We start from the raw sequence: 25174 nt of genomic DNA, 5'->3' as shown, positions 1-25174 counted from the left end.
CAAATATGGCCAAGGCAGGGTTCTAAGCCCAGCTGACTCCAGACTTATCTCCCTGAACAAACAGTAATGCTCATTACTGACAGAGTTCCTATACAGCATTAACAAAGAACCCTGGACTGGCACTGCAGCACAGCAGGCTAAGCTGGTGCTTGCAACACTAGCATCCCTTATGAGCCTGGTTCAAGTGCTGGCTATTCTACTTCCAATCCAGCTAACTGCTAATGTGCTCAACGAAACAGAAGATGGCCCAAGTCCTAGGTCCCCTGCCAACCACATGGGAGACCAGATGGAATTCCTGATTCCTGGCTTTGCTTGGCCCAGCCCTAGCAATTGTTACCATTTGGGGAATGAAGCAGTGGATGGATAGAATATCTGTGTGTCTAATTCTGCCTTATCAAATAAATAAACCTATTTAAAAATTATAGGTACACTAAAAAAAAAAAAAAAAAAAAACCTAAAATAACCTGGTATAGAAATGGAGGAAGTATGTAACATGCAAATACATTATAATATGCAAACAGTTTATACATACATTAAAAAGCTCAACCTTACAAGTACTTACTATCAGGATGTTAATAAGTAGGACTATAGAGAATGCTAGGAAATGATATTCATACATGCTGATAAGAATGTACCTTTACAAAGCATTTTTGGAAGACAATCTGATATCAAAACCTATGATCTATATATCTTTCCAGCAATTCTTCTTCTAAACACTGAACCTTAGCACAAAAAGTCACATACATGACTACTCACTCCAAGCTCTTCCACAAAATCAAAATAATGGCAAGAACTTAACTGTTCATCAACAGGGAGAGTCGCTGGAATAGATCACTGTACATCCATTTATAAAGTACATGAAAAGGAAATCAGTAAGAACTGACTTGGAAAGATGTTGACGGCATACCATTCAAGAGGGGAAAAGAAGTTACAGAATCCATAGGTTTAAAATATTCATTTGGTAAAAGAGAGGGAGTATCCAAAGTTGAATGACAAAGAATACAAAAGAATACAAAAGAAAATGAGAAAGGGAAATGAACATGCAAATACACATATTGAAAAAGACAGTTTTTATAGAGTGGACACTCCAGGGGTGGAAGTGGGATTGGGGCCTATGAGTTGAAGCAGACATCTGCATTTTAGTTAATAGTTTTCTGTAAAAATGTGCAGTGTTTTTGTAATTTTGAGAACGCAAATGCAAGTGACAAAGTCACTATCTTGTGTTTAGTCTTTTGTTTAGAAAAAGAGCAAGATGGGTAAACAAATGAAGGAAAAACACTAAAGAACAACCAGAGAGAATAAAAGGGAGGAATAAGAATGTTACAAATTAAGAATAACGACTGACACCTACATTCAACTCAACTGACGCAATAAATTTATTGTTTCCATAATAATACTCTGGACAAGGTGAAGAAAATGGGCACAATGACAACACATGTAAACTCCTGTCACAAATTAATCTCACATATTTCCAGTGGTTCAACATAGTAAATGTAAAATACATAAAGAAAAACACAAGAAATATAAATATTCAGATTTTTATAGCACAACACAATGTTTTCTAAAAAAAAGTTTGTCATAACTGTTTATGTAATTCTGACAGTAATTCAAAACACAAAAATCACACCTTTCTCCTAACCTTCCCTACGATCTGGATGTGAGGACTGTCGTATTAAAGAAATATGCAAAAATAAGTTTAGTGCTCAGAGACAAATAATTTTCCTTATTTTAATGCATCAAGGTGCAAAAATTTCAATTAAAAAAATCCAATCATTACCATATGCAGATAAATAAGAGATTTAACAATACTTTTATAACAAAATCCAACATTATACTATAAATACATGTGTGTGTGTATTTATATATGCAATACCTATTTAAAAAAAAAAGGTGACTTAGTGAAAATGACTGAAAATATTCATGGATGCACATTATGTACAAACCCTTCTATATAAAAAAATTAAACTATTTTCAATGAAATCTCATGTTCACATCCACCTGAAAATTGTACTTGAAAGATAAATAGGTCTACCTAATGGTTTCTTTCTGAAATCATGGCTAAGGCAGTTCTTTCCAAGGGTTCTACCTACGCAACATCACTAATACTAAGCAGTATAGACAAACACTACACAGATGCAGCCTGACATGCCTAAGCATTATTTCCTGGAGCTCTGTTCAATGTTAAAAGAGGGGAGAGTTTATTGTTGTGCTACAAAGAATATTTTTCTTTCTTAAAATATACAGTTTCTCTATTCCAAATTAAGCACTTACTTAAGACATTAAGAGGCTAAGAAGCCACTCCATTTGGTGTCACTATGAATAGCCCTATAACAAAGAACTCTGTGTTGGAATAGCTAGAAAAGTTCTCACTAAAGTAATAGTGCATCCTTCACCTGCATAGAATCCATTTGGCTTAATCGCTCTTTGTCCCCCAGAACACCAGTCTGGAGTTCAAATGCGCTCCTGGAGGTCCATCTCAGCTACGAAAAAAATATTTCACAGAAGCCATCTAAGGATATATAGGATAATAAAGTTGGTTAAATCTGTTTGATGAATCTTAAAACATTCCTCATGTGGAGTAGCTGCTAAAGGTTAAAATGAAGTAAAAAATGCAGTGGGGGCAATGACGTTGAGCCGGTCAAATAACCATTTCCCTAAGTCTTTAAACAGATAGCTGCAAATATCTAGTTCCTCTAACTTTTTATTCTACAGGAACTGAGGATCTGAAGCTTTTAAAAGGTGAAAAATTGAATACCCCTAAAAGGGAACAGTCTGAGGCAAAAATTGTAGATCTGTAAATGTTTTATGTGTACACACAGTTGTGTGTATTATTCTGTATATATTTACATTCATATTTACAAGATGCCCTGCAGTGTAGTTCAGAAGGCCTTTATCAAGGATCAGTTTCTAATATAGGCCCTAGAGTTCATACCACCTGTGTAAGAAACAAATGTGCATATATTCACATAATGTAAACCTTATCAACAAAAACATTTCTATTAACACTAGGTTAAATAGGTTTTAGGTTAATGGTTTCTTCTATTATCAATCAGTGACGTAATTAGAACATTTCTAACACTGAGAATCAAAATAATGAAAAAAACACAACTGAGTCTTAAATTCACAAGAAAAAAAGATACTAAGTATGGCAAACATGAACAAAGTTCAAATTCCAGAGTAGGGAAAAATATCAAAACTTTATAAATCTCTTGGGATGCAGTTTAATTACCGCATCACTAGAAAAATAGACTCATCAAATTAACAGCACTGTTATGGATTCTCTCAATATTTCAACCCATATGTTTATCTTTTTCCTCTTTTGTTTCCAGCTGGAGGTTTCTTCAACTGAAGGAGTTGTCCTCCTGTTCCAAAACCTGCAGAGGCAGGATTGGACACCCCAAATGTCAAACCAGCTGATGCCGTGATGCCAGGATTGCTGAAGTTAAACCCAGATGTACTTGAGCTGCCAAAGCCTTATGATTAGGGAAGAAAATATTCATATCAGAAGTCAAATCACAGAAACAAATACAAAAACTGGGCTGAGTGGTAAAACTCTATCTGAAAGAATACATAATGTGTAAGACTAGCAAGTATCTCAGGTTCCTGAATTTCTAACATGGAATTTTACAGGAAAATAATTTACCCAGCAATCAAGTGGCACCTTGACAGAAGTTTAATGATGTAGGCACGGAGAGATACGTTAGTACAAATAAATCTGCAATGAACTTCAAGTTACCAGGAGCTTTGCTGTTTAACATGTTAAGGTACCTTCCTCCTCAGCCCTATCAAAAGATCTTAGCAACAAGCAGAAGACACTCTCATGACATCCTGGACCCAATCCTGCAATACCAGGTCCTCCAAGAAAGCCTCAGCTTGCAAGGCTCTGGACAGAGGGCACAAAGAGCAGCACTTCCTGTTTTGAATTCATAAAAGCCCTTGCAGAATTAGGATCAAATCCTACTTAACTAATATAGTATTTAGAGTATAATTCTAGTATCACTGAATTCTGTTTTCTTACTTGGCTGGAAATGTTGGTTTTCATTTAATATTAATTCCCTAAATTTAAACATATCTTAACAGTATTACATCATCATTTCAGACATGCTACTTATCCTTAAACATTGCATATTAAAATAAGCTGTTATCCATAAATAAAACAAATGCAAGCAGAGACAGACTCTGGAATTTTTTCTTAGCGGAGTCAAAAGACAATGCCTATTTCAAAAATTAAACAAGGACTCAATTAATCATCACTTGTAAGGCTGTGGAATTCTTAAAGCCGGAGGAACTTATAGTTGAAGAGTGTCTGTTTGGAACAGAAAAGGTTCTCCTGCATCAGTAATGATAAAATCTGGGTTAAATGTTCATCATAATGGGTTCATTTTTCCAATAAGGAAGAAAACATTGAACCATGAAGTTAATCACTGGGTTCAAAATGAATCTCTACTAGTTAAGAGAAGATATAAAAACTGTATGATTATGTAGGTTTGCATGCTTCATCCAGGAAATATAAACTGAAGTAGGAATCTTTTTGAATTACTGGAATAATAACACTTATACTTTCAAATTAAATAACTTGCAACTTTAAATTTGCCTGAAATTCAGGCAGAAACACACAAACCTGCACTAAGACTTCCTGAGGGTTTATTTGTTGTTCCAAATCCAAATGTTGAGGCCCCTGTGGTGCTGCATCCAAAACCAGAGCTAGTTCCAAATCCTAGTGGAAGGGTAATAGAGAAATATACAATGGTACATAAAACACAGGTTAAAGGATGCTTACAAGTAAGATCAAATTTATCAAAGGTATAAGAAAAACAGTGTTGAACAACATGACCTTATTAATGAAATCTATTTGTCCTGTTGCATAAGACTTCTGTAAGAACAAGATTAATTTTGAAGTAAAACATAAGTCTTTAAGTTTATGACCCTTCAATAATTTTTAAAGAAGACTATATAAAAATAAGATAATAGCAGTTTCTCTCCCAAATGTGAAATTTTATTGACCATTCAAGAATGATTTTTGAAAAATTTATAAGCAGATCAGCTTGAGGAGTATTTCCTTTTACAAAACAAAGATTCACTCGGTTAATTAATAAACATGACATGTACAGCAAGGTACAATAGAAACATACAAAAAGTAATTTTATTCTGCTCTTTACTAAACCATTTTTGGCTAATCAAAAATCTTTACCACTGAAAAGCTGCATAACCACATAATGGTCAATTTCGCTTAAACTACTCAGTAACAGTAGATTCCCACTACACTACCAGCCAATGCAACAGTGAAATATCGGGACTGAGGTGTTGTCTTTCCTCTTAACAAATTTTCACAATTGAAAAAAAAAAACAGAAGTATTTTTCATCACACAGAGTTCATAAAGAAATTCTCAGTGCTTGATGACTGGTATCCAAGATGATCTTGAAATAAAGGTGAAATTCATTTTAGAATGTTGCTTTCCAACAGCTTATCTAAAATTACTGAGTTTGTTGGTCACAGCCTGTTACTGAAGAATACATGGCAAACTGGATTACAGATTGCAAGAGTTATACTGTCTGCCATGATTCTTGTAACTCTCAGTGAAGAACAAACTCTTTATTAAATAACCAAAATACTTTATATGCTTCCTTCTTCTTTTAGTGGAAATAAATAAGAAAGTCTTACACATCATGCTTTAAGGTGTTTGGCAAAATATAACCAACTCTCAATTATCCATACCAAAGGTTTGTGAATGAATTAGTATTTAGCACGGTGTTTTCTGCAGAGGACTTACCTTACCAATTACAATTAACTTTGAAGCTATTAAAATAAGCTTAATTGCTTATAGATACACGTATAAATATAGGTAAATAGGCCAAAAATACTTAGAAATGGACAGAAGGTGTTTAATTTATAATAAAATCATTTCCCCATTTAACGTGCTTATTTTCAGATAAAAAATATGATTATCCATGGAACAGTTTGGATTCCAAACTAATATTAAGACTACCACTTTTTATACTTTTAATCAAACTTGTTAAAACTAAGTAATTCTCAAGTTCATATTTAAGTATATTGCTTTGAAAAGATGAATATCCCTACCACTTATTTTTTAATAATTTTTATATTTACTATTCACAGAAGGAATGATCCTTTCAAGTTTGAAATCTAATATGAGAAAGCAATGACTATGTTTGGAGAATCGTTTTTGCCAGATGGGAACTTAACTTTCCAAAATAGCAGCAGATCCTCTTAGAAATCTTTTTAAAGACTAGTATCAGTTCAAGTGTATTAATAGTTCAATGAAATATTAGAAAAGTTAAAGTGTACCTCCAAGGTTTGAAGAACCTAAGCCACTTGATTGCAAGCCAGTGCCAATACCTGAGCCGAATGGCGTTCCAAAACTAACTCCCAGAGATGGCTGTGGCCCTGGTATAAAAAAAAATGGGGGGAAAAAAACAAATTTGCCTTACTCTTTCAAGATTAAAGTTTCTTTATGAAATTATTTTAAATGAACAGTGATTACTTTTAACAAATTCCATTTATTAAAACTGTTTTCAGGATATCTCTCCAGACTAATCTGTCCCAAATGATTTACCTAACCAGTAAAAAAAAATTTTTAATTAACCTTTTCAGAACTAGACGTTAAAAGAGGCTTACCACAGTGAAAGATATTAGTTAAACCTACTAAGTAATTTGAAATCTTTAATGTATCATAAATGCTATTTCTTTTAGATTTACTTCTAGACTTATTTTAGATCACCCCACTTGTTTCCTGAATAAAACTATTTGGTGCAATGAGTAAAGGGGTTTACTTTAAAAACAAAAAACAAAAAAAAAAAAAAAAAAAAAAAACTTCTTAGTTGTTAGAGTCAAGTCTCAATTGATCAAAAGAGACTGAGACTAACACGGGAAAACTATCATGTTACTTCATAAGAGTTAATACCCAAAAAACTGATTTTTTTATGAAATATAAATGATTATACAATAAATAGATAAAAAACAAGACAATGTTTTATTTTATTAAATTTATTGTTCATTTTAAAGCAAACCAATTACACAGTAACATGACAATTCCAACTTGTTCACAAAAAGTGATAATTGAGTTCTCTTCTTAAGCTCTGCTACATTACACCACTTATCACCTGATTAAATAAGATAGATAATGAACATTTACAAAGGCACCGCTGTGTACCTTGACAGATTCAATACATTCAAGATTTCAATTCAGAAATTTCTTCCCAACATTTTGGAAAATGTATTCAGATGCAAAATGATTAGTCATCCTTTTCCCATTGATACTTTAAAGATTTTGGCTGAGTTTGTTTGGCAAGAATAGCATCAAACTTACTAGCCTCTCTTTCTATCACCTATTTTTTTAAACTAAGTAGAATACAAAAATCTAAAAATCTCTCGTTTGATAAATAATTTATGAAAATTAGTAAATTTCATAGTACAATCTTCAGTCTTGTCTTTTTCAAGCACAGTGATCAGTGCATCTCAAAATTGAGGGAAAAAGTAATATACATATTAAAATTTAAATTTGCAAAGAAATCAAAGCCTTCAAGTTGTCCAATGAAGAATGAGGTTTGTATATTCAAATGGTAGTGTAAAATTATAATAAAACATTTAAAAAAAAACTGAGGAACTACATTCTGCTACACTGGGACAGAAACTGGACTTTTCAAATAGTTTCTACCCAGAAAATAAAGGACAATAACTAAATAGCAGCCAGCGTTCTTATACTATTATCAAAATAAAAATAAGTTAAAAAGGATTTACAATTTTATATCCAGTTTGAGATCAATTTGAGAATAAAATATCTGCCTAGCAGCTCTTTTGTAAAATGTTACCATAGGAAAAAGAAACTAAGCATATTACTTTCTTACTTCTAACAAAAATATTTAAAAAACACATATCCAGTTTCTTTAACATTGAGAGACTTAAGTGTTACATGTTTTAATAGGAGGCACTGCTGGTGGAAGACCCAAAATAATAATGCACACCACAGCCCTCAGCCTTCTAAGTTATAAGAGTTTACTCAAATAGCATGTTTTTTGTTGTGTGTGGGTCTGTTTTAAAAGAGCAACAGAACATAATTTCTCTAATCATCAATCTTCAGGATATAGGTAACCAAGAACTCATTATCTAATAACGACAAGACTTTCCATTGCACAACAGATACATAATTTGAGTTTTGTACCTTCACACAAATTCTGAAGGTAATATCATTTATAAAACTAGTAGGCAAATGTATAACATTTTTAAATAGTAAAAACTCATGATAAATATCTCCCATGCCAAAGTATTACCATATTACACTCTGGCCACCATATATATTAGTTTCACGGTTAGAAAGCAGAATCTAAACCCTTCAGGCAAAGTTACGTAAACAATTCAAGAAGTCTGCTTTGAAATCTTCATGAATTTAATGAGAGGCTTAGTTCCATAAATAAAAACAAGTTAGTAGTAATAGATACCAATGATTGCCAAAGTGAAATCTTCATGTAGAGTAACATTTTACAAAAGTTACCATATGATATGTTCACACAAAACAAAAATCAAGTTTAGCACTGTAATTCATATTTACCAGAATAAATTCTACTTTTTAAAAAGTAAAACTGTATTCACAGGAAAAGGACTAAAGTGCTAAAATTTTTATAATTTTCCATGATCACTCAAAATGCCTAATGTAATTAATATGGTGAACTCCTAAATCATATTTTAAAGTGATGATTAAAAAAAAAAAAAAATGCCTTTTCCCCAGACTGAAAAATTTTACTTATACTGATTTAATGGGGGAATGTTCCTTTGGTTATTAAATACGCAAAATCACAGAACCACAAGAAACTGAGAAAAAATACTTAAGGTTTCCTATTTAACACTACATCTTAAATGTCCAAACCTACACTAAAAGCTACAAAAGAGGAATTCCTAACAAATGTCTAGGCTCTCCTTTAAAACAGCAGCCAAGTCACATGAGAAAAGTCTTACTATGTAAACATCAACAACTTTAACTTAAGTGTCAAAATACAGTAGCAAAACTCAATACCAAAACACTGATCAAAAAAAAAAAAAAAGAAAGAAAGAAAGAAAGAAAGAAAGAAAGAAAGCGAGCAAGAAAGAAAAAGAAAAAAACCTATCCTAAATCTTTAGGAAGCATGGGAAGCACTGGTGGAAAAGTGTACTTAAGCTCTGCCAGAACAGAAATGATCCATGCATGACATTCATTTCACACACAAGGTTTTTCAACAATTCTCTCCAGCATTTAGGTCCATTCCTCCACCTCCAAGAAAGACAAAGACAATATAGAAACCACCTTCAGAAGGCAGCAGTCTAAGAAGCTAGCTGGTCTGTGCCCATATTTATGTAAACACAGTCAAGAATCTATACACACATAAAAGCAAAAAACTGAAATCTGTACAAGTCAACAGTGAAGTGTAAAAGTAATGTACAGTATCTAGCTTCTTATAGATGGTATAAAACTTATTATTAATTATTAGCACTTTAAAAAGATTTCATGTTACAGAGCATAAGGGATAACTCACTGAGTACAAAACAATGCAATAAATAGGGACACTGTTAGCCTGTTTGCCCAGAAGTAACTTGCGAAATCATTACATATGTATATAACAGAACTCATAAATCTCACATTCATGATGACAACTAAAGACTAAAATACTAAAGATTCTGACTGGGAAGGCAGAAAGAAATGGACTACAGAGCATAAGAGATCTTTCAAGAAACAAAGTGGAAAAGAGAAGACAATGCAAAATTGTTATCACTATTGCTTAACTTCTCAGTTCTAAAAATTCATACTACTCCAAATGAAAACTCTGTAAGATTGCTTAGACTGATAAATCGCAACCTGCCGCTTGGTTAGAAAACCCTTATGTGGACTTCAAAAACTGCAAGGATCACTAAAAGCAACCAAAATCTCCCCTGGCAAAAAAGGCCTGGCAGAAGTCAGACAAAGCACATGAGCAAAAGGGCTCCTTGGCTTGAGGACTCCAAGTTAAGTTAATGTTCTTGACAATCAGAGGTCAAAGACCAAATCTAGGTTGTCTACCATTGTATCCTCTCAAGCATAGCACATAGTAGGAACTCTTATTTACAGAATGAACATATATTATCACATGTCCATGATCCCAAAATACATGAAAGTCCACAACTTCTCAAGACAAGACTGTCTACATAAGAAAGTAAAACAAAACAAGACAAAACAAAACAAAACAAATAAACAGGTAGCTTTGCTTCAAGTTTACTTATTTACCATACTCAATTACAGTGAACATTTTAGGTAACTGACTTTTTTCAAGTTTTATTTATTACAGTGGAAATCAACTATACTTAAAGAATACTTAACCACACCCACACTTATCTGAGCTACTTCTTTACGATTAATACTGGCTCTAAAAACTAAACTGGTACTATGATTGGTTTGATCAGCCGGTTAAATAATCGTGAGAACAAATGGTTGTATCATAGGATTGATTCTTCAGAGGAATCAAACTCATGACTTTTCCCCTCTATAACTTGAGATTGCAACCCTATACTCCAGCCAGTTCAAAGGCTTCTAGACAGTTGCTTATGTGAGCCACCAGTCACATGGGTCCAGCCATGGATTATGGCTGGTTTGGCATAAATCCATCAATTTTTTACGGACAGCAAGTCAATTCCATCATCTCCAAATGTGAAGAATAATTTTTAAACTGCCAATAGGGAAACACAGATGGCTTCCCTAATAAAAGCAGCCTAAATGCAATCTAAATACATACTTTTTCCCTTTTTGTGTACTATAATTTACTACTGGACTATATGGAACTCTCAGAAAAAACACATGCTATAGCATAACCAATAAGCATCACCCAAAAATTTATGAATGACTAAACAAAAATCTACATCCATTAAGGCTATCCTTTTCTATGACAAATCTCAAGCCTGATAAAAGCTACTGGATGAGTAAGATGACAAGGCATAAGCTTGGAAATACCTCAGGAAATACTATAGAACTAGACCTCAAAAATGTTCCTTTGATTAGAAGTGGAATTACACAGGTGACTAAAAGGATCTGCTTTCCAGTATTTCACCACATATTTCAGCTCCCACATCTCAAAATATCTTGTTTCTGCTCTTGCTACTGGTTTGTTTTGAGAAGGTACAAACAACTTTAGCATGCGTCTTCTTCAAATTGTTAAGAGGGCCTGTATATTGTTTTTGGTCAACACACAAACAAACCTACTGATCTTCAACGTACCTTTAGTCAATAAAAACCTACTACATCCTGAAAGAGGGTACTTTGTAATTTTTATATATGAAGAAAATGAGAATGCACCATCTATCAGTATCATATATGAAAAATGCAATGTTTGGACTGATGATCTCTGACTTTAAAACAGTAAATGATACAATCACGATTTTAGAATCTGATATTCTTAAATGTAATTCAGTAGTGAAACACCATATTCTAAAGGGCATGTATAGCAATACAGCAAATAACATTTAGTTCACAATATTCAATATCTAATCGATGTATAATTATTGCTAAACTACCCTGTGGTTTTTATCAGGTATGTTTCTAATTGTGTCCATCACAATTTCTAGATTGTATTGGAATCTCTATTCATAGAAATTTCTTCATTGCTCACACAAAAGGAAGACTTATGAAAACGCACATAAATGTTCTGCATTTGAATGGTAAGAAGCTATAACTTGAATGCATTCAGACCTGTAGCAGGCTGTTGCTGCTGTGTAAGTGTTGCAGCCATGGCAACGGCTGCTGCGTTTGGCATGGTGCTGAAAGGGGTGGGTCCAGTAGTAACTCTGGGTGCATTCTGCCACTTCTTGGCTTCTGCTCGCCTGGCTTCAAACACATCTACTGCATCTCCCAAGAACATTTTCCTGTAGCCAAGGTACTGTTCTTTAAGCACCTAGAGGAAAGCAAAAATAAGTAAATACGTAAATAACAACAACAACAAAAAATGGTCAATCAAGTTCTCTGTTGACTTTTGTAATATAACTATGAAATAAGTTACCAAAGACAGAAAAGACACTGTCAATATTATATAAACAAAGTTCATAGTTCCAGAGCAGGAAGAATCACAGGTTCATAAAGAGGTCTGGTTTATACAAGACAATATCTGCCTTGATTAAAGTATTAGTAAGAATTATTCTGTTTTAAACCAGAATTGTTAAATACTTTATTTAGTCTAATTTAGACAAGTTTCATGCAACTTTTTTTCAAGAGATACAGTGTTTTCATATTTCCTACCTTTCTTAGAAGAAACTTATAATTAAAAGCTATTTTATCCTTTGGTGTGGATGTCAGTATTTGATGTTTCAGCTCCAAATTTTGCTACCATTATAATAAACTAAGTGGGCTTGCCACGGACTGAAAACTGAGGAAAGTGTGGAGTCAGAAATAGGATATACAATGTAAGAAAAAAAAATCTAAAGCATATTGTCCTGTCTCAAATCCATCCTACCTTCTCCTGTGCAATTCCATGCCGCAGTTATACACTGTTTGGCATCAGTAACACATCCATTTTAATTTTAGCTCCACTTCACATAATGGGAAATAAAGAACTACTTTACTGATTCGAAAAAGATAAACCATTAAAAAGACCTGATACCAGCCATAATTATTATAACTAGTTGCTAAAATTAACAAATTTGTTAATGTTACTGAGGTCTGGCTGTCTAAACAGATTATCTAGTGAAAAACAAAACAAAAAAACATTTCTTGTGAGTTTTAAGTTTTTTTAATTTATTTGAGAGGCACAGTTAGAGGAAGGAGAGAGCTGTCTTCCATCCTCTGGTTCACTCCCCACATAGCAACAACAGCCGGAGCTGGGCCAATTTGAAGCCAGGAGCCAGGAGCTTCCTCTAGGTCTCCCACATGGTACAGGGGCCCACTTGGGTCATTGTTCACTGCTTTCCCAGGCCATAAGCAGTGAGCTGGATTATAAGAGGAACAGCAGGGACACAAACCGGCACCCATATGGAGGCTTAGTCTACTGCGCCACAGCTCAGACCCCAAGGTTTCTTTTAAAAATGAACAAACCTAGAACTTAGTTTACGCTGTGGCGTAGGGGGTTAAAGCCCTGGCCTGAAGCACCAGCATACTATATGGGCGCTGGTTCTAGTCCCGACTGCTCCACTTCCGATCCAGCTCTCTGCTATGGCCTGGGATAGCAGAAGATGACCCAAGTCCTTGGGAGCCTGTACCAATGCGGGAGATCTGGAATAAGCTCCTGGCTCCTGGCTTCAGATCTGCACAGCTCCAGCTGTTGCAGCCATCTGGGGAGTGAACCAGCAGATGGAAGACCTCTCTGACTCTACCTCACTCTGTAACTCTTTCAAATAAATAAAATAGATCTTAAAAAAAAAAAAAAAGAACTTAGTTTGCTTACTACATCGAGGTGAAAACAAATGGCAACTATTAAATCGGATCACAGAACATCTTTGATTCTTGAGAAGCTATTAATGAAAATTAGGTCAAAATATCATGTTAAATTTATTCAACATAATCTGAGATTGTTTTATGGGACTCTTGACCTCATGATTTAACAGTTATTTACATTACCAAACAATGGTATTTTTTTAAAACCAGAGAAGAGAGTATCATTGGATAAACATGTGTATTTACACATTTACACCTGCAATTAACTTTAAAATACTACAGGAGAACCAAGGCATCCCTGAGTAAAGAATGGATAAAACAGACTCAGCAGGGTCTTGATAATGGTTGAAGTTAGGTGGTGGCACCTGGGCATTCATTACAATAGTGTTCTACTTTTGTGTTTATTTGAAAACCATCACAACAGAAATTAAGGAGGAAAAATATTCACACAGCAGACTTCAAAGGGCCAACACAGAATCATCCCTAACAACTGGAAAATTAAAGTACCATTTATTAGACTAAATTTTCCAGAAAATCTGATAAAAATCCCTCCTTTAAAACAATTGTTTTAAAGCAGAAGGTCTAAAGTATACACTATCATTTCAAAAATGGTGTCATTTAACTTTTTTAAAAAAATTTAAATTCTATTAAAAAGCTTAGTTGAATTAAACTTTTTTAATGGAAGATTAAAAGTGAAACTACTGGTAATCTTGATTTAACTCAATTTATTTAAATTCTGGTTTGGCTACTTTGGATTTTAAAGATATCTGTTAGAAGTCTACACAATTCTGGCCGGTGCCGTGGCTCAAAAGGTTAATCCTCCACCTAGCGGCGCCGGCACACCGGGTTCTAGTCCTGGTCGGGGCGCCAGATTCTGTCCCACTTGTCCTTCTTCCAGGCCAGCTCTCTGCTGTGGCCCGGGAGTGCAGTGGAGGATGGCCCAGGTCCTTGGGCCCTGCACCCCATGGGAGACCAGGATAAGCACCTGGCTCCTGCCTTCGGATCAGCGCAATGCGCCGGCAGAGCACGCTGTTGGAGGGTGAACCAACAGCAAAGGAAGACCTTTCTCTCTGTCTCTCTCTCTCTCACTGTCCACTCTGCCTGTCAAAAAAAAAAAAGAAGTCTACATAATTCTAAGAATTTAATCACTAATTTATTTTATTGACATTAATTAAGTTGCTTGTATTTAAAAGAAATGTTACAAGAAAGTTTTTTTTTAATGCTGTGGCCAATAAACATTTAAAATAACATGTAAAATTAAGGCTGTGCAAAATTACCTTGCTATTAAGAATGGTTACCTTCTGGTAGTGCTGTGTATGGGGTAAAGAGATGGAAACACCCTCGATGTCCCTCACCAGAGGATGGGCTGGGGACACCATGTACAGATAATGAACTCCTATTTTTTTGGGGGGGGGGGGGGGACAGGCAGAGTGGACAGTGAGAGACATAGAGAAAGGTCTTCCTTTTCCATTAGTTCACCCCTCAATGGCCACTGCGGCCGGCGCACTGCGCTGATCTGAAGCCAGGAGCCAGGTGCTTCTCCTGGTCTCCCATGGGGTGCAGGGCCCAAGCACTTGGGCCATCCTCCACTGCACTCCCTGGCCACAGCAGAGAGCTGGACAGGAAGAGGAGCAACTGGGACAGAATCCGGCGCCCCAACCGGAACTAGCGCCGCGGGTGGAGGATTAGCCTAGTGAGCCGCAGCGCTGGTCATGAACTCCTATTTTAACAACTAAAAATGATGTTGAGGAAACACATATATTAAAAACAAAGTTATTTACAATATCCTGATGAGGAAAAAGTAAAACAACAGATTGCAGAGGGCACCTAGGTCTTTAAAGAGAACAGATACTGTCAATAGTTGTATCTGGGAATGATGATGAATTTTAGTAGTTTTAACTGTAAATTTATTTGTATTGTGAGCTATTTCTATAATAAGTATGGACACATTTATCTCCAAAGCAACAAATACTAATAGTTGAGAATAGGCATCCAGATAGATTTACTGTAAATGAAAACTTACCTTTACATTTTCATGAATAGACTGAAGTTGTGCAGCTAAAGCTACAAATGTTTGATAAATTTTCAGCATTGCCATTGACAAATCTATAAAAGAAAATTAAATTATCATACAGATAGGTAACATAACCAATTTTTTATTATTCGAGTCTAAAGTTTGGTATGGTTAATGTGTAGAAGAAAGTGACTCTATCAGTGTTCTCAAGGCTACAGAAGGTGGCAGGCTCTGGGGACTAGGCAGAGGACATCTACCCAAGCATCCGGGGAACAACGAGGAAGATTTCTGTCCTTGTTACCATAGCAACAATTCACAATAAAGCATCTTATGTTTACAGACAATAAAGATCTAAATAAGGACTTTATGGGAAATTTTCTAAAAGCAGTTTCAGATAACTACTAATAATCTAAAATATCTACTATACAACAACCATAGTTTCTTTCCTGACAATAAAATAGAGCTATCAAAAAATTACCACAGAAAGAATGTTACCTTGTGGGGTTATATGTGAATTATTTGCCTGAGTGGCAAGATGGTTTTCTAGTTCTTCAATCTGCTGTCTGTATTGTTGAAGCTGTACCTCAAACTGCTGAACCAAGATTCTGAAGTAGCTATTAAAAAAAAATTTTTTAAGTAAAATTTAAAAAAACATTTTCTTATATTCAAAACACTAAATATATACATCTCCTCTTGAAGAGGGTTTTTAAATTAGTTTGAGATATTATAATTGATAACAAAAACCCAAACATAATAAATTATAAAGGTATCATTATTCCAGTCCTATTTGACAAACTCACAATAAAGGATTAAGTAATCTATGAAATAGATTAATAATCTTCAAAAGCATGATGGTCATCTGAGACAAGGAAACTTGAACAACTACTAGAGATAAGAAGAGATTAGGGAGACTAAGTGCAACATGAATCCCAAAAAGGATCCTAAAACAGAAAAAGTACAGAAGTGGAAAAATCAACAAAATTCCAGTAAGCACTGTAGTTAATATTACAGCAGTGTTAGTTTCTTATTAATGATAATTATGCTATAGTTATACAATATATGAACATATATATTTCCATATTAGTGGAAATAGGGTAACGGACATAAGGAAATCCTTAGTACCACTGTTTTTGTAAGTTTTCTGCAGGTATAAAATAAATTTAAAATAAAGTTTAAAAAAAGTGCAACTGTTATCCAGATTTTATAACCAAGTACTTACAGTTTTTACATTAGTAAAATTTATAATTCCAAGAATACCAGGAGTTGTGTATGAGTACTACAGAAAATACATGTAATTACTAGTACCATTCTGACAAATTTAATTACAAGAGTGCTGCATAGCTAGAAAGGGACCGGCTGGCACTGCATCTCACTAGGCTAATCCTCAGCCTGCGGTGCCAGTACTCCAGGTTCTAGTCCCAGTTGGGGTGCCGGTTCTGTCCCAGTTGCTCCTCTTCCAGTCCAGCTCTCTGCTGTGGCCCGGGAAGGCAGTGGAGGATGGCCCAAGTGCTTGGGCCCTGCACCTGCATGGGAGACCAGGAGGAAGCACCTGGCTCCTGGCTTCGGATCGGCACAGTGTGCCGGCAGTAGCAGCCATTTTGGGGGGTGAACCAATGGAAGGAAGACCTTTCTCTCTGTCTCTATTTCTCACTGTCTAACTTGCCTGTCAAACAAACAAACAAAAGATAGAAAGGGACCTTGAAAAGCACATAAAGACATCCAACTGTTTTTGTCTAAGATATGGGCAACTGTGAAGGCTTTCTGCAATATGAGCTGTGCTGGCAGTGTGAATAACAGGTCAGAGGCATAATATACTAGAGGAAGTCTGGGAAGAAAGCCATCCAACTAACATATTCTAACATATTAAGAATATCAATGTTAATTGCCTGATTTTTGATACTATTGTGGTTTTGTAAGACAACATCCTTAAGTTCATACATTAAAGTATTTATGCAAAACAAGTATCCTGACTGTAAATAAACTGAATGGGAAAAAAAAAAAACATAAAGAAAAGCAAACAAAACATTCATGATACAAATGTTAATATGTAGGAAATTCAGATGAAAAGTAGGTGAGAATTTTTTGCTCTAGCATTGGAAATGTTTGGGAAGTCTAAGACGATATCCTGACAGAAAGTTAATGGGAAAAGTAAAGTGAAGGAACAGGAGTCACACAGTTCCAACACACATCGCACCTCTGTGCGCCTCAGGCTCCTCACTTCTTAAAATGCAATGCCAACAAAAGCAGCTACTGGGGTTTTATAAAAAATATGAGTGAGGACATATATAGCACTAAGCATACTGCTTGGCAAATAGCACTTGGTAAATGTTAGTCATTTTATCCTTAATAACGTGGAAAAACAGAGTCAAGATTCATATCACATTATGGAAACTAGATGGACAAGCTGAGTGATGGAGGTACTCAGGTACGTTTTATGTCTCCACATTTTCTCTTTTTCCTTCCTGAAAAAAAAAAACCTATATAAATAATTAAAAGCTATCCAAATAAATAAAAAGGTTAGTCTATATTTAGTATGATGACCTGTTTAAAGATGAGACTATCACAAGATTATTTTTAATTTAAAAAGTTCTAATGGGTAAAAATTAAGTTATTACTACCTGTAAAACTTATTAAAGTAACATTTACATGAAGTGTAACTGCATATTAGTGGTTAAATTCATATTTTAGCCTTTACTTACTCTTCAGTAAAATGGCAATAACTATCCCCTTAGGGATTTAATTTAAAAATCTATGCAAAGTGCTTATTAACCTAACATTTTTATGAGATTAAAATTTTTTTTTTATTAGACAGGCAGAGTTAGACAGTGAGAGAGAGAGAGAGAAAGGTCTTCCTCCCATTGGTTCACCCCCCAAATGGCCGCTATGGCCAGCATGCTGCGCCGATCCGAAGCCAGGAGCGAGATGCTTCCTCCTGGTCTCCCATGGGGTGCAGGGCCCAAGCACCTGGGCCATCCTCCACCACCTTCCCGGGCCACAGCAGAACCTGGCACCCATGTGGGATACCGGCGCCACAGGCAGAGGATTAACCAAGTGAGCCACGGCATCAGCCCCTAAAATTCTTTTTTTAAAAATAATTCCATTTGCTTCATTTATTATTTTAACTCGTAGCACTTTTGCATCTGATGAGGAAGTTGTAGCACAGAAATATCCTCAAATTTGAGTTTGTGTCTAAGTTGTCCCACTGGTTCACCCAGTTTTTTTTTCCCAGAAACCTCTTATTTAAGGAATAAAAAACTTCATGCATTTCATAAATACAAATTTAAGAATATAGTGAAAAATCCTTAACTTGCATTTCTGCCTTCTTAAAGCAAGAATGATTTAAGAAACTCCAGTAACTTACTCAGCAGGAGCTGTGTTTTCATGTTGAAGTCCAGGTGGTGTTTTCTGGGTTCTTAAAGCTATTTCAGCATTCTTTAACTCCTAAAGGGGGGAAAAAAGAGGCCAATTTAGAGCTAGGCTAAAATTACCAAATATCTCTGGGTTGGAACTTCAAATAGTGCCCCTGCTGGAGGTTCACACCGGAAGAACTTAACTATGGATGAAGCTGCTGCTCAACAAACTGTTGAAATTTCTTCTGAGAAAACATAAAAAACAAACTTTGTGATAACATCCTAACAAGATGCTGATCTATTTTAAGAACTACAGATTTCTGCAGGACTCATGAGTAGGATCCATAAAGTTTACTTATTCACAGTGAGGTTATGCTACTATTTAAAAATTTTCAATACACCAATGCAAGAAATACCATTTTACAAAAAAGCAAGATATAAAGCTGAAGCTGATGTTGATGTTGGCAACAATTAACATCTGGGTGCTTCCCTGTTGCTATGTGTGTCACTTTAAGTCAGGCAGTAAGGGGATGCAACTTTTTAACTGTAACTCGGCCAAAATTTGTATTTAGAGGCCTGTTGATGTCTTTTCTTTTACAAAATTTTTGTCCTCAAGAAAACCAGAATTACATTTTTTCCTAACAGATTAACTTGGTGTAGTGTATACTTTGTTATCAAAATACTAATACAGCTTTGGGATCATGAATCGGTAAACATTAAGTGTGAAAAAGCATGATCCGTACATTCCGTACGATTTCAGTGGTGTACAAGTAGATGACTGTGCACACACAGGACCCAGGAGACTGTTTTGAAAAGAGAAAACAATAAAAATAACCATTATGGTAATTTAAAGTATATGAACTATATGGTTTTCTTATACTATATCTATATAAAACTTTGTGACAAAACAAACTTTTATTTCCATTTTGTAAAAACTAAACATCTTATGGTAAAATGGCTGTAAGTTAGTATACCTGAGCAGTTTCTACTTTTAATTTGTCAATATTCAGAGTATTTCTTTGTAATCCACTAGCAGCCAATGACAGAAGCTGCTTCAGAGCTTTAATATCTTCTTGGACTTTAAGCATTGCTTTCGAAGACATTCTACTAATTTCTTCTTGGACTTGTTTTTGTTCCTTCACAAATTTCCTTTAAAAAATACATAAAACTGATTAAAATATATATATATATCTTTGGTTTCCAACAGGGGAATACAGATATTTAAAACAGGCTGGTCAGGAGGCCGGCGCAGAAACTGAACGTCTGCCTGTAGTGCTGGCAACCCATATGAGTGTAGGTTCGAGTCCCAGCTGTTGAACTTCATCCAGCTCCCTGCTAAATGTTCCTGGGAAAGCAGTGGAAGATGGCCCAAGTCTTTGGGCCCTTGCACCCACATGGGAGTCCCAGAAGAAGCTCCTGGCTCCTGGCTCTGGCTGGCCCAGCCCTGGATGTTGCAGCCATTTGGGGAGTGGATGGAAGCTCTCTCTCTCTCTCTCTCCTCTCGTATATCTGCCTTTCAAATCAATCATTCTTTTTTTTTTTTTTTAAGATTTATTTTATTTATGAAAGACAGAGTTACAGAGAGAGGTAGAGAGATATAGGTCTTCAATCTGCTGGTTCACTCCCCAGATGGCTGCAACAACTGGAGCTGCACTGATCCAAAGCCAGGAGCCAGGAGCTTCTTCCATATCTCCCATGTTGGTAAAGGGGCCCAAGGACTTGGGCCATCTTCTGCTATCTCAGGCCACAGCAGAAAGCTGGATAGGAAGAGGAGCAGCTGGGTCTCGAACCGGTGCCCATATGGGATGCCGGCACTTCAGGCCAGGGCTTTAACCCACTGAGCCACAACACTAGCCCCTCAAATAAATAAATTAAAAAAAAAAAATGTTGATGAGAGTTCAAGTATTTTAAGAAACAAAAACTAAAAATTTGTTAACAGTTCCCAACACTTTTTATACAAGGACAGTTTTATACAAGGACAGAATTTCAATTCTTCCAGTGCTTTTATTCTGACTTTTAAATTTGTTTGTTTGTTTTTTTTTTTTTGACAGGCAGGAGTGGACAGTGAGAGAGAGACAGAGAGAAAGGTCTTCCTTTGCCGTTGGTTCACCCTCCAATGGCCGCCACGGCCGGCGCGCTGCAACCAGCGCACCGCACCGATCCGATGGCAGGAGCCAGGTGCTTCTCGTGGTCTCCCATGGGGTGCAGGGCCCAAGCACTTGGGCCATCCTCCACTGCATTCCCTGGCCACAGCAGAGAGCTGGCCTGGAAGAGGGGCAACCGGGACAGAATCCAGTGCCCTGACCGGGACTAGAACCTGGTGTGCCGGCGCCGTAAGGCGGAGGATTAGCCTAGTGAGCCGCGGCACCGGCCCTAAATTTGTTTGTTTTTATTTATTTATTTTTTTTTCTGACAGGCAGAGTCAGACAGTGAAAGAGACAGAAAGGTCTTCCTTCCATTGGTTCACCTCCCAAATGGCCGCTATGGCCGGCGCAGTGGTACCCATCCGAAGCCAGGAGCCAGGTGCTTCCTCCTGGTCTCCCATGAGGGTGCAGGGCCCAAGGACCTGGGCCATCCTCCACTGCACTCCCGGGCCACAGCAGAGAGCTGGACTGGAAGAGGAGCAACCAAGACAGAACCAGCACCCAAACTGGGACTAGAACCCGGGATGCCAGCGCTGCAGGCAGAAGATTAGCCTAGTAAGCCACAGCGCTGACCTAAATTTGTTTTTAAAAATATTTATTTATTTATTTATTTGAAAGACAAAGTTAGAGAGAGAGAGGGAGATACACAGAAAAAGAGGCTTCCGTCCACTGCTTTACTCCCCAAATAGTGCAACAGTCAGGGCTGGGCCAGGCTGAAGCCAGGAGCTTCTTCCAGGCTTCCACATGGGTACAGGGGCCCAAGGACTTGGGTCATTTTCTGCTGCTTTCCAAGGTCATGAGCAGGGAGTTGGATCAGAAGAGGACCAGCGAGGACTCAAACCTGCGCCCACATGGGATGCTGGAACTACTGATGACAGGTTAACCCGCTGCACCACAGCACTGGCCTCCTTAAAAAGCATTAAATTTGTTTATTTAAAGATTTACTTATTTATTTGAAAGGCAGAGTTAGAAAAAGGGAGATAGATAGAGATCTTCTATCCACTAGCTTACTTCCCAGATAGATGCAAGAGACAGGACTGGGCCAGGCCAAAGCCAGGAGTCAAGAATCCCATCCTGGTCTCCCCCATGGGTAGCAGGGGCCCAAGCACGTGGGCCATTCTCCACTGCTTTCCCAGGCACATCAGCAGAGACCTGAATTAGAGGTGGAGCAATCAGGACTCAAACCAGTGCCTGTATGGGAAGTGGAGTCACAGGCAGCAGTTTAATCTGCTGCAACACAACACCAGATCTAGCACTGAATTTTTAATTTGAGTTAAAATGTTTAGGAGGAAGAGGTGTCCCCCCCCTAAAATGTATTCTAGAATTCCTCAAGTATTTCTTATCTAATCATATTTGACACTTACTGGAGATTTTCAACATCCTGGCAGATGACAGGAGGCAGATTTTCATCCTTCAGTGCTTTACTGTCCCTAGGAAAAATACCACAAATGTGTTAAAACCACTGGGATCTTTAATAGCTGACAATTGAATTTTACCACAGAATGTGTCAAGATACAAGAAAACAACAAATGTTGCCCCCTCATAGCTTCTTTGGATGACTTCAAAATTCTCTATTAAGAATAATAAATTTCTTATAAGAAGATTTAGTAATTCATTTAACATGGAAATTCCTTGTCTAAGAAGACTGGCATCTATTATAAATATGCATAAAAACATTTAACTAAATGCCTAAGAAAGGAAATCCAAAATTACTAGACTGGAAGATACACTGAACTAAGTTCCTTCTGACTCAGATACGACCAACATTTTATACAGTTCAAAAATACTAAAGCATTCGGCCGGCGCCGCGGCTCACTAGGCTAATCCTCCGCCTTGCAGCGCCGGCACACCGGGTTCTAGTCCCGGTTGGGGCGCCGGATTCTGTCCCGGTTGCCCCTCTTCCAGGCCAGCTCTCTGCTGTGGCCAGGGAGTGCAGTGGAGGATGGCCCAGGTGCTTGGGCCCTGCACCCCATGGGAGACCAGGAAAAGCACCTGGCTCCTGGCTCCTGCCATCGGATCAGCGCGGTGCGCCGGCCGCGGCGGCCATTGGAGGGTGAACCAACGGCAAAAAGGAAGACCTTTCTCTCTGTCTCTCTCTCTCACTGTCCACTCTGCCTGTCAAAAAAAAAAAAAATACTAAAGCATTCATTAAACAAAGGCTATAAAACTTCATGAGTCGTTCAAAATACTTCACTATTCACTATTTTTTTTTTTTTTTTTTGACAGGCAGAGTTAGACAGTGAGAAAGAGAGACAGAGAGAAAGGTCTTCCTTCTGTTGGTTCACTCCCCAAATGGCCGCTACAGCTGGCACGCTGTGCCAATGCGAAGCCAGGAGCCAGGTGTTTCCTCCTGGTCTCCCGTGCGGGTGCAGGGCCCAAGGACCTGGGCCATCCTCCACTGCTTTCCCGGGCCACAGCAGAGAGCTGGACTGGAAGAGGTGTAACCGGGACAGAACCAGCGCCCCAACCGGGACTAGAACCTGGAGTACTGGTGCCGCAGGTGGAGGATTAGCCTAGTGAGACGCAGCGCTGGCCAATACTTCACTATTTTACAACTTTAATCTGTTCTTCAATATGTACTAGAATGAGAAAATAAGACCTAATAATTAATAGCTTATGGGAATCCACAAATATTTAATGAGGACAGGAACAATGTAGCCTGCTATGATGGAATCACGAACTCCATTTCATATCCCTAGGCAGATCTCAGTCTCCCTTAGTCTTCAATTACAAGCAAGTTGAGCATCCCTAGTCTGAAAATTTTAAATGTGAAATGCTGGAACTTTTTCAGATCAGAGATGCTTGACTGGTAGATTCCATGCAAATATTCCCATACCCAAAATCTGAAGGTCAACCTGTAACAGGCCAAAACATACACAGGCTATCTGTGAGGAGTGAATCTGATCATTTATTTACAAATGCTTTATTTAATGTTCATACAAATTAAATGAGAAAATATGAGTGGTAATAAAAATAATGATTATCTTCAAACATATATAATGAATATGGAGGCTACTCTCCCCCTTTGCTGAAATAAAAAGGCACTGGCACAGTAAATTTAAATTTAAAAAAAAGATACTCCAAGAGGAAAGTTCCTTGACTTGCCTAATATTTAGTAAGTCAAAATTATAAACACCCATATTTCACTTATTTGTATTATTTGGGGAAACAGCAACCACCTTTCTAGAAAGAAATGGTTGTAAGTTATAATCTTTCCAGGGCAAATGTTTATTATTTTATTTTTGACAAACACTGATTAAAATTTTTTTCCTACATGTATACACAGTTACATTTACTTCCAACTATACCATCTGCCTACAATATGATAAATAAAACTTTCAAACTGTTTAATTAATTAAAATATCTTAAAATGTAAACTTACTCTGGTCTGGTTCCTGTTTTATCACCTAGAAAATTCAAAAGTTTCATATTAACAAAGTATTCCAAATATAAATTTTAAATTAAGGTATAAACTATTAACCATTTCCTACCTAGCCTCTTATGCATCATGCAATGTCCTGACTTGCCATCAACCAAGAATATAGCATAATATGGCAATAACTGTCCACATAAACAGACAGGCTGTATAACTCATTTGCATCTACTACTTTTAAGGGCAAGAATCTTCCTTTCTCAACTATACTCCATGAAGAAACAGCCTTGACTCCCAGTTGAACTCCTGGTAGGTTTACCTGACAATTTTTTTTTTTTTTTTTTTTTGACAGGCAGAGTGGACAGTGAGAGAGAGAGAGACAGAGAGAGAAAGGTCTTCCTTTGCCGTTGGTTCACCCTCCAATGGCCGCCGCGGCCGGCGCACCGCGCTGATCCAATGGCAGGAGCCAGGTACTAATCCTGATCTCCCATGGGGTGCAGGGCCCAAGCACTTGGGCCATCCTCCACTGCACTCCCTGGCCACAGCAGAGAGCTGGCCTGGAAGAGGGGCAACCGGGACAGAATCCGGAGCCCCGACCGGGACTAGAACCTGGTGTGCCGGCGCCGCAAGGCGGAGGATTAGCCTAGTGAGCTGCGGCGCCGGCTTTACCTGATAATTTTTAAGGTCCTTTTAGAACAGAATACCATATCCAATGACCTGAACTGCTCCAACCTGACTATTTATTTAAACAATTGTCCCAATGAACCTTCTCATTTGTCTTGAGTAAGAGTATCTTTTGCATCACACCCTGAACAAAAATGTACATATTTAAGAAAAAAACAACTTTGCTGGTCATGTAGGTAAAACATGTCACTTCATCATAATCATAATTCATATTTTTATGGTGCTAGTGA

General features: G+C 37.0%; 1 protein-coding gene across 2 annotated transcripts in view; it reads right to left on the bottom strand.

Moving 5' to 3' along the window:
• Positions 1-1352: 1352 nt before the first annotated feature.
• The window catches only part of NUP58 (nucleoporin 58), a 40335-nt gene continuing 16513 nt past the window's right edge, over positions 1353-25174 (bottom strand). For both annotated transcript variants that reach the window (XM_051850730.3, XM_051850731.3), the window contains 10 exons: positions 24270-24294; positions 22252-22317; positions 19718-19892; positions 18755-18834; positions 15889-16007; positions 15403-15485; positions 11706-11907; positions 6308-6406; positions 4622-4717; positions 1353-3473 (listed from right to left, as the gene is read on the bottom strand). In XM_051850730.3, the coding sequence (XP_051706690.1) occupies positions 3304-3473; positions 4622-4717; positions 6308-6406; positions 11706-11907; positions 15403-15485; positions 15889-16007; positions 18755-18834; positions 19718-19892; positions 22252-22317; positions 24270-24294 (1115 nt within the window). In that variant the 3' untranslated portion in view covers positions 1353-3303. The remainder of the gene's footprint in view (positions 3474-4621; positions 4718-6307; positions 6407-11705; positions 11908-15402; positions 15486-15888; positions 16008-18754; positions 18835-19717; positions 19893-22251; positions 22318-24269; positions 24295-25174) is intronic.

This window comes from Oryctolagus cuniculus, chromosome 9, assembly GCF_051225735.1.
Source record: "Oryctolagus cuniculus isolate XC-2025 breed Fujian yellow rabbit chromosome 9, ASM5122573v1, whole genome shotgun sequence".
Taxonomy (NCBI): domain Eukaryota; kingdom Metazoa; phylum Chordata; class Mammalia; order Lagomorpha; family Leporidae; genus Oryctolagus; species Oryctolagus cuniculus.
Note: the sequence above shows the minus strand (reverse complement) of the source record. Positions and strands in the feature narration are given on the sequence as shown.